Genomic DNA, 11240 nt, shown 5'->3' with positions numbered 1-11240 from the left:
CATATATTTTGGATATTTATTTAGTGCTATTCCCTGTGTAGTGTGTCCTAGAAGCCAAAGTCAGGCCTGGTTTGATTATGCCCAAATTTCCTTTAAAGTCTTGAGTGACGGTCACTATTTTACCACCTAAGTTATTTTCAGGAGATGCAGATTTTTTTGGGGGGGTTTTACCGTGGTAAATAGCAGTCATCAGTTATGCATGAAATCACAAATCACTGTGCATACTTGTTTTGCCTTAATAGCTTGACATTTTGGTTTTCATGCAAAGATGACATATGTAAATGAGAAGAAGAAAAAAGTAATTGTCAAGATTCATTTTTACTGTTTCGCAGGTGGTTTGGCCTACGTGATTCCACGTTGCATTACTGTAGTTGTACTTTTGGGGTGCGCTGATCTTTATTCATTACTTCATCCATCATGACCATGTCATTTTGTCATTCACTCATTCAAATCTAAATGGATATATGAGTCCTTTGTTATGAAATAGATGTTTACAGGCTTGTTTTGTTTTATATTTTACATGTACAGAATGTGATTAGATTTTGCGTAAATGGTATCTATGCAAAACTACAGCGATTGGTTGAGGACTGTAAAATGAAACGGATAAAATGAACCCTTACTAAAGGAAGCCAGTGTGCACGGTTCTTATAGAATGCACAGTGCCATGTGATATTTCTTTTTACTACTTTTTGCATTTTCCTTTCAGACTAGAGAAACAAATGCTCAGTGCGTGTGTCATACAGTAGAAACTCTCCCGGATTACTCCCAAAGATGTGACCTCAGTGTAGTTGAAATATATATATATTTTTCCAGACAATTGAACTGCCTCTATACTACATAGAACAGCATTGTTGATGCAATGAGAATGTATTTAGGTCACATCTGTAAAGTTGTGTTGTTGCCATCTTGTCATCCTCATTGCCTCTCATATCTAGCCTTCATGGACTGTAGGACCAAAATAGTTGTCACCTGTTTGTTTTGTTTTTCTCCCTGCAAAGGAAATGGGGCGTACTGTTTTACGTTTTATATATTATTACTTTGGTTTCCTTGGCGCTCCAGTGACACTAATATATCCGTTCCTCGTCACGCTCGTGTGTCTGTGCCCCTTGTCCATTTGTTTCATGTCTCTCCGGGCTCTGGTTCTGCTTTTATATGGCTTTGTGTATTTGCTGTTTAAAAAAATAATAATCAGTGATTCAGTTATAACTGTGTCCCATCTCTCATATTGCACTTTATGCATTTATTTAAAACAGATTCATGAGAGTTTATATACAACCCCCGTGACTGTTATGTGCACTGGACTTGTTTGCCCTGTTTTTGATTAAAATTGCCTTCTTGTAAAAAAAAAAAAAGAAATATGAAAAAAAACTAAATTAAATTATAGTTATTTTTTCATATACAGATGGTCTATTTAAAAGAGCTGTTTTTACGTAATTAAAGTGAGTGAGTATTTTGTTAGCTATCTACTGTTACACAGTTTTTCCAAACACTTTGGAAAACATTTGTATTTTGAAAGCAGGTTTGAGAAAATGGAACTACATCAACTTAAAAAAGTGTAATTAAATACGGATTAGCAAATTCAAAAAGTTTATTATTAACACATTTAAAGAAGCAGGTACAGTGTGATTTCTCATTTGAAATTTGCATATTACAAAAATATTGTGCTAGATGGGATCAACCAGTCCCTGAAAACTATTTTATGAAATTTATATTGTAATTCCAGTCCAGGTATATTTATTATTAAAATGACCATAAAATGAAATATAAGTTCATATCTAGGACACTATATCTATATCTATATATATATATATATATATATATATATATATATATATATATATATATATATATATATATGACATTTTTTTTTTATAAATATTCCACACTACGAAAAAGACTCTTCTGTAGCTGCAACATTATTTCTGTTGATGTCTGTCAAGGTCCTCATGTGTCAGCATATTCCACCATAATTTCTAACATAATGTCAATCAAAAAATGTTCTGACAAATGTGGATCAAATCAGTTAACATTAAGTTAAGCTTGAAGATTATTTTAATTGTTTTGGATGCATTTGGTTTCTGAATTTTGATAGTGTTTTTTTTGTTGCTTTCCCACCTATTTTAGTAATGTTGTGACCGCATGAATATCTGGACATGTTTTCCCCCTTTTACGGCTTGGGCTTTATTTCCTTTGAAAGGGGGGAGTCTGCTTTGTTTGTCGAGTGTTTTGTTTGGGTAATTTGTCCCTTTGTCTCTTTTTTAATTCAGCGTCACATGTCGGCTAATGTATCTGCTACGTGAAGCCTAAAAGCATCGGAAATATGGTAATCGGCCTTTTATGCACATGTACGAGCCGTTTGGTACTATGTTTTACACTGCGATATACTGTGTGTGCTTATTTTCTGTGCAAGGCCCACAGAGTTTTACTATGTCATGGACAATCTAGACTAGCTTTGTATATTGCTGTATGGTAGGAACAATGTTTTTCGTGCTTTATGTGATATGATGTCAAAGTGAGAAAATGCACTGAGAAATACTGTGCTGCAGTATGTCATTGTGGGCTCTATGTTCTCTGCTGGACCTCAGACTTTAGAGTGAGCCTGACATCTTTGTCGGTCCGTTTTCTGTTTTGGGATTCCTTTGAAATTTTTGTCGTGCTCTTGTAGATAGCTCTGAGTGATGTGTCACCTGTTACTCCCACCTTTTTTATGCATCAGCGTTGAGGTATGCATTGGTATGATACCAGTGTTTACAGAGATAAGAGTTTACAACAGAGCAATGTTTGTTTTTCTCTTTATAGAACATGTCTGTTATATACTGCGTCTGGAATAACGGACTACATATGAACTTGCGGTGTAGAATAGCAAAAGGACTTTGCTTTTAAAATTTTACAGTGAAACAGTAATGCAATTTCAATACGATGACCATATTAATATATCCTATTTCATGAGGTTTTGAAGTTATATGACTGAATTCTAATTCCTTTGGCTTAATGTGCATTTCAAAGCACTTTTTATTTAATTTATAAATTACTTTAGTCTGCAGAAATTGCCCTTCCTATGTACTTGCTATGAGCAGCTACATACTGTCAGAAGTTTTTTTACATACTATTTAGATTTTATGAATTTAATGTTATAGTAAATCTGTCATCAGCGCTCTATATTCCTCTCTCTTTTAGTGTCAAATCAACCGTTGAACCAGAAAGCCAAAGTTCAAAACAGCCATACGTGTGAGAATACTTAGACATTTTAGCCTTCTGTTGAAACACATCCTCTCCCTTTTTGTTTTCCAAAATATTGTGTTGGGGTACGAATTATTTCCTATATATATATATATATAACCTATGAACGTATCAATGCATTGTTTACATTGAACATAATAACAGAAATTCTCGCAGCATAACTTCAAGAGATGCGACTAACCTATTCTCTACGCTACCTGGGGAATCTCTTTTCTGCATGATGCTGCATTTCAAAATATCTCAGAAAATACCTTGACATATTGTATTTTGCTTTAAATTAAGTATTTAATTATGCCTTGTTTTATAAATATGCTGTCAAGCACTATTTTGTAGTGAATATTACTATATACATCTTGTCTGAGAAACAACCTAAGAAATAGCAAATACAAATACTGTATAGTCAGGCTATATATATATATATATATATATATATATATATATATATATATATATATATATATATATATATATATATATATATATATATATATATATATATATATATATATATAATCTGAATCAGGAAGATGAAACCGAGTCATGGTCGTGTTCTGTCACTCAGTGGGTTACCCACATCTATGAATCCTTTGTGTGCATTTTGAGAACAGCCTGCTGCTGGTTCTAGCCTCATACAATGGCAGCTAAATTGTTATACGACGTATTTTTGTTTCTGTTACAGTGATACTATTCTAAACAATGCACATGCATTTTACTGCCGTGAAGGGGTAAAAATAAAAAATAAAAAACTGTAAGTGTGTGCTATATATTAAAGATGTAATGCGCTTCTGTTTGAACTGTACCTGATGTATCTTTCTTGTGTGAAGGCTTCTGTCTTTGTATCTTTGCATTATTATTTGTAAATGAAATGAAAATAAATATATCTGACTAAGCAACGACATGTCTTTAATCTTATTTTTTGTCATTGGGTGTACTACAAAAAAAGCACTATTGAGTTTTTAACTCAAACGGCAGTTACATGATGATTACAGCCCCCATAACTGGCATAACTTAGGCTTTCCCACCCACTCCACAGCTTCACACCCAGCATTTGCCCTGCCTCTCCCACTCTGTCCACACTAACAATTGTATTGAGCTGACACTGACATTTTGCATGTGGGATGGGTTTGACAAAAGTAATGACCAAGATGACTGGTGGAAAGATTTCTGTACTTTCTACGCTGACTATGTAAGGTTCATGATTAGGTTGTCATGTGTATGTCTTTCCCCTTTTTGCTTCCCCAATACTAATACTAATACAGACAATGACTCTTAGCTTAGGAAACAGCTGGCAGACACCGTCACCACATTTAAGAGTAAATGTAAAACTCTCCTCTTCGATAAAGCTTATAGTTAGGGAGTGAGGAGTTGCAGCATTCAGCCAGACCGGCAGGAGAGGGTGTGTTCTTGTGGACGCGGCACCCCTTCTCTTCTCTGCTTCTCTTCATAGTCGTCCGATTCATCTACCATATAATCAAAGTAGAGGGAGGCAGGCCAGTACAGCCCGATCCCGCGGGGGAGAGTTCTAGCCCGACCAGGCTCCTCTCCTTAACATATCTCTCTTAATTATGCTGTTATAGTTTTAGACTGCCGAGGGACTTCCTTTGACACACTGAGCTTCTCTCTCTTTCCATCTGTGTGCATCCATGTCCCAGAAATGCTTGTTACTCACCTAGCTCTGGGGAGCTTATTCCCCGGAGTCCCTATGTTTTTTTTTTTTCGCCCAGCATGTTTCCTTGGTGGCACCTAAATCATGGTTGCAGCTGTCGCCGTGGTCCTGCTGCACGCCCTGCTATGCCCTGTTACACCCTGTTACACCCTGCTATGCTCTGCAGTGCCCTGCTACGTCCTGCTACGCCCTGCTATGCTCTGCTGTGCCCTGCTACGTCCTGTAACGCCCTGCAGTGCCCTGCTATGTCATGAACTACTACAACTACTATTTCTAGTCACTGTTCCATTATCTTTATAGTGACTATTATTGCCACTGTTCATCACACCCCCAACCGGCACCGTCAGACACTGTCTACCAAGAGCCTGGGTCTGTCCGAGGTGGACTTTTTGTCAGAATACAGTATAGAAAGTCTGCTTGGAAATATAGGAAATATTGGATAGGATAGATCAGCACAATGTGATTCTGCTAAATAAAACAATTATTAATTTCACTTGTTTTCATTTAAAAAAAATCTTACAACCAATCTGGGTCAGTGATACAGCATCTGCTCTTTAGGAAACTGAAGGGCTCCATCTACTGGTGGAATGCTGTAATAAAGTTCACAATATTGATCATTCATAATAACTTGCATGTTTTGGTAAAATCATCTAAATCATATATATTTGAATATCTGCCTCGAGGATGATCTTTGGTATGTAAGTATCTATGTTCTAAATGTACTAGGGATGTCTGATTTTTCCTCTACTTTATATCCCTGTAAATGAAATACCTTTGGGTTTTGGATTCTTGGTCAGACTAAATAAGTAATTTGAAAACATCACTTGGGCTCTGGGAGACTGTGATGGACCTTTTCAATTACATTCGCCATTTTATATATATTTATACAAGTGATAATCGAATAGTTAAATAAAACCACAAATTAATTGCTACAATGAACGTTTCTTCAAATATCCTTATATTTGAATAATTGTTTGAAATTCGGTAACATACGACATGTATATATGATATAATGTATATGATAACAGATCAGGAGGACATTAACCGAGAAGTACCTGTTAATTTTTTTTACTTATGTTATAGCAGAAAAGGGAATCCCCTTTTCTGCTTTTCTTGAGGATATTATTTAACCATAGTCATATTATTCTAGTCTGGTATGGTACTTGTCTTTGTTCCAATACCCCATTGTGAGTCACCTCTGAGTGTAAAGATCTCTGAATTATAATTAAAAAATGTACATCATCCGCGTCATTTGGATAATTGTGTTCAGAAATAGGCTATCCTACAATTTATAACCGAGTTAAAATTATTTCAAAAACATTGTTTATTCAGTCAGTTATCTAAAACTTAGAAAATCGAGTCAAAAGCCATCAAAATCGGCCCAAAGGCATTTTGAATTCAACATTTTTTACCCACTCCAATTTTGTCCAAATCAGTTGCAGAAATCTTGTCCATATACGATTATGCTCATTAATTTCTAATTGTGCTAATGTCCTGCAATTTAGCATCCGGCAGTTTCTTATGCTGGGGACCCATTTTGTACATTTCCAACATAAAACCTTGGGGTACTCAACACAAATAGACCAATGGATAAACCCACGAGTGTAGGTGGACAGCAGGGATGTTTACTTGGTTACGTGCAGACGTCAAAGCGCATTCATCATATCCCAGCATGCAGCAGGAGGCCGTCGAGAGATCCAGCAGCTGGTAGTGAGTTGCTAGAGCGCCCAGCAGGCAGCAACCAACGGTCAACACAGCACACACATTTCCCACTCGATGAGAGTAAAACTGAGCCGTCTACCTTACAGGCGACAGAAAAACATGCTGTTCGGACGCCTGTCGTGTTACCGCAGCGGCTTTTGAGTCATCATTGTCACCCGGTTTTCATTTTGGAGGATTCCTCCCTCCATCCTCCGGATCGCACCGAACAGGCAATGACAACGGTCTCAGCAACCCCGCAGCATTTGAGGGACCGGCTGCTGCAGGCCATCGACACCAACAGCAATGTGAGTGAAGCTAGCAGGCTAGGAAGCTAACGCTAGCTTGTTTACCTGCACTCTGGCAAACTCAACAAGGCAGTTCACACAACAGTTGTACATTTACTATGTCATTGTTTTGTTTTTTAAATGTGTGGTATACGATTTGGGTTGGCACCGACCTGTCTAGTAACTGCCAAAGATGGAGAGACGCTGAGCTCTTGATTTGACAGCTTGCAAGCTAGCTAGGTAACTTAGCAGAAGCGCTATACCTTGGTTAGACATGGTTAGCTGGTTTATGTAGATAGCTTGCTAGCTGCTAGCCTAGCCGTAATGCTAAAGCGGGTTTAGAGTATTACACAACTTGAGGGAATATAATACATAACGTTACATGTGCCCGGGAAATACGCATTTAACTCAGAAATGACCTGTGTGTTCTACCAATTGGCCTCCTTGTAGACCGTTTCACGCCAATAATCCCTCGTTACCGAAATGTGGGAGGTAGCCAGCTAGATAACTCTTAGCTTGAATAGCTACGTTTTAGGAAATAGTCGGACCCTTCCTTCTCAAGTTTGTTAAATGCTAACCGTAGCCAAATGAGCTAACACGGGTTTGCTAAGTCTGCCGAGACTCAAACGCTGATTGACTTCCACGACAGGATAAGAACTTCGCTCAAATTAAAGTTTAACGCCTTTTGCCTCCAATTTTTGATCCAGTGCTACACTTTTGTTAAAACGTTTACAATGAGGAAGTTTTTTTGAGTTGACACTTTGCCATTGTTACTTTTCAACGTCGATCTGAAGCGTACAGTTAAGCTAATGTTTCAGAAGCTAGCTAACTTACAAGCTAACTTGCCCCCCATAGTCACACACGTTGCACTATTGCCACGATTCAATAGCGTTTCTAGCCATAACATTAATGAGTATCAGTCATTTGCATTGTCTTCTAATATATAGTTTACTCCCTTTTTTTTTAATATGCTTGCTCCAACTAATACTGTTTTTAAAGCACCTGACACTAGATTCTGTACTGTATTCTGTGTCTTTCATCCATGGATGCATGTAATGTTTTATGGGGTGGACGTTATGTATTAAGTGTTTTTTTATTTCTTATGCGTCTTACGATTGTCTGGTATTTTGTCATAAGCAGCACACTAAGGCAAATTCCTAACAACTAAGTTGTATGGCAATAAATTATTGAATCTTAATGTTTATTGTTTACTCTATGCACCTACTACACCAAGGCAAAGTCTATGCAAATCTGCTTGGTCATAAATCTGATTCTGATATATGTATCTTTTATATACCAGGACTGTCATTACAATTTTCATTTAACAGTGACTTCTGCTGTTAATAGTGGCTACTGCTAAATATTTGCACACAGGTGCAGGTGAAGTAGCCTAATACAAAATGTTTGTTTGTCCTCCCCTGCAGATAAGCAATATGGTGGCTGTATTGGAGGTAATTTCCTGTCTTGAAAAATATCCTATCACCAAAGAAGCACTTGAGGTAAGACAGTTGATTTTATGTGAACTAAAACTTCATGTAGAAATTGTGTTGCTTAATTTGTTTCTAACTCTCACACATTATTTATGTAGGAAACTCGACTAGGAAAATTGATCAATGATGTGAGGAAGAAGACCAAGAATGAAGACCTTGCGAAGCGTGCTAAAAAACTCTTAAGGGCCTGGCAAAAGCTGATCGAACCTGGGCCAGCTGTGGCTGCCAGTGCCCCTGGGTCTACCAATGGCAGTTCTCATCCCTGCAGAACGGATGCCTCCCCTCTTGACATTTCAGTGTCAGGGAAGGGTGTCCCTGAAGTCAAAATCCGAAATGATGTTCACAACACATACTCGCCAAAAGCTGAGAAATCAAGCAGCCGCAAACGCCGAGCAGAGCACAGAGACAGTGGGGTGCACTTGCCAGAAAAAATCTCCAAGATGTCTTCGTTTGATAACTCTGTTTCCCCACCACTCACCAATGGGATTACAGGCAGTCCTGATGCCCTGCCTGACCAGCAAGTCGTCCCGTCTCCTGACAGATCCCGGATAGAGCACCTTGATAATGATAAAATCAACAGAATTCCGGTTAATGCTGTCAAGCCTCGCCCCAGCTCCCCTGGAGTTGCCAAACTACCTAGCACTTCCTCTATGATCAAGGTTGCTGTGATGCAGCAACAGGCCAGATTGGATGAAGGAGGTGGAGGAGCAGGGTTTTATCAAGCCAAAAGTCCTCGTGGCCTCACCACCAGTCCAAGGAGCCTGAAGCAAGACACAGTGACCAAGCGCTCTTCAGCATATGCACCTAAAGGAACACCTATCCCAAGCCCTTCCTCTAGGGACTCTACCTTTTCTTTGGCCCAGCCTGTATCCTCCCCAGCTCAAGCATCTTACGCTGACAAGCTGCCACATTCTTCTCATAGGTCTTCAATGCACTGGGTCAGTTCGTCAGAAGTCCCCTCTCGCCGCATTCTGGGGCATCGCACAAGAATCTATCATTCACTTCATCTGTTGTGCCTTTGTCGGGAGATGACACGCAAGGAGCATACGACAACTGCAGTAGGTAGTAAAAGAGACAGGTCAAGAGACTACTCTGTCAACCTAGATGGCCAGAAAATAGAGGACACGACTAAACCTGTACGGTTAAAAGAACGCAGATTAACATTTGACCCTGTCACAGGTCAGATTAAACACCTGGTACATAAAGAACCTTCTCAAACAGAGGAAGCCCCCACTCCTGACCCTGCTGAGTCTAGGCAGAGAACTGAAAGCACTGTACAACAGCCCGCTGTCCCTACCCCAGTCCCAGTCCTGGCCCCAACCCCGGCCCCAGCCCCAGTCCCCGGCCCCAGCCCTAACCCTTTCTATCAAACAAACTGGAAGGAGCTGTCCAGAAATGAAATCATCCAGTCCTACTTGAACCTTCAGAGTAATGTGCTCACCTCCTCTGGTGTCCAGGCCCCTAGTGCACACTTCTTCATGTCAGAGTATCTGAAAAGAGAAGAACAGGAGATCAAGGACTCACGGAAGAGACACGTTCTGCAGAAGGATAGCTCAGTAGGGGATTTACCGGGCTTGAGCCGGGAGGTGACAGACGGGGACCTGAACAGGGTACACACACAGCACTGGCCAGGGGTCAACGGTTGTTATGACACAGAGGGCACCTGGTATGATTGGACAGAGTGCATATCATTGGACCCTCATGGGGATGAAAGCAAATTGAACATCCTGCCATATATTTGCCTAGACTGAGGGGTTTGGGAAGGTTGCTGTCCTTTTCCACTCCTTTCTTCGTCTCCCCACAGAGACGAGATACTTTTGTGATTTTGTTTGTCCACTGTGAGTTCGGCAAAAGCCAGGCCTGCTAAACTCCCTCCCCCCCCCCCGCCTCCTACTCTCTTTCTGTGTTATTCTAATGAGATGTTGGTAAGAGTAAAGATTAAAAGAATAGTTGAGTTTGTAATACCAAGGGCTGTTTCTGTTTTATTTTTCAAACTGAAAGCCACAGGAATGATGAGGCCCTAGTTGCAGAATGCTGCTACTAACACTGAAGGCTAGAAGTAGAGGACGGACTTATCCCAGACAACCAGAAATGGTGTAATGTCAATTTATGATGTTCTGAATTGTACCTCCTATTTCAGGCTCACTGGGATGATACCGTTTTTCTTTTCTTACCTTCTAGTTTCTAATGAGGAATTCCAATCTAGGGTTCCATTTGAGGGAAGGCTGGGGTTTAGCGGTCCTGTCCAGGCCGCCATGTTGGTGCCCAGAAAGGTGTTGATAAATCTAGCACAGTTAGAGCCGAACATGTCCAGATTAAGAAATACTGGATCGTATTAGGTCGTTACAAGAAGCTTTATGTGAGATATAAAGAGTAAATTATAAATTTCTTATCATGTATACATCTTATTTATTTTGACCACTTCATTTATGGGACGTTCGGAAACTGATCTGGTTATTTTCTTTTCTTTTTTTCTTTCACTGTTTACATCACAATGCTGTCGGCCCAATCTTCAATATTGAAGGGGCATACAAATGTTTTTGCATGGTCTTTCTCTAAGACTGGCCAATGCATTTGGTCATTGACATTCCATACTCCATCCTTCACCCACGTAGGCTCTTTCTGTCTCATCACACAGCTCCAGTATGCCCATCCCATCGCTACGCTTAAGAATTATTTTTTTCTTCAGAAAAATCATTTGGCTTTAAAAAATGGTTTCATCAAAAATAGTGTGGTGCTAATTTAAAGTTAATTCACCTAAAGTTTAAAAAAAATAAATTCGATCATCACACTAATTATCTCCCAATCATAACATATTGGGGGGGGGGAAAAAAAAAAAGTCAAATCAGATGATGCTGA

At 39.3% G+C, this 11240-nt stretch overlaps 1 protein-coding gene across 1 annotated transcript; it reads left to right on the top strand.

Annotated features, from left to right (window-relative positions):
- The first annotated feature begins 6545 nt into the window (after positions 1-6545).
- crsp7 (cofactor required for Sp1 transcriptional activation, subunit 7) lies at positions 6546-10266 on the top strand. Its single transcript, XM_039814830.1, has 3 exons — positions 6546-6912; positions 8316-8390; positions 8480-10266. Exons 1-3 carry the CDS (start codon positions 6841-6843, stop codon positions 10130-10132), a joined length of 1800 nt encoding a protein of 599 aa, XP_039670764.1. The 5' UTR covers positions 6546-6840; the 3' UTR covers positions 10133-10266.
- The last annotated feature ends 974 nt before the right edge of the window (positions 10267-11240 follow it).

Source organism: Perca fluviatilis, chromosome 11 (genome assembly GCF_010015445.1).
Source record: "Perca fluviatilis chromosome 11, GENO_Pfluv_1.0, whole genome shotgun sequence".
Taxonomy (NCBI): domain Eukaryota; kingdom Metazoa; phylum Chordata; class Actinopteri; order Perciformes; family Percidae; genus Perca; species Perca fluviatilis.
This window is presented reverse-complemented; position numbering and strand designations above follow the sequence as displayed.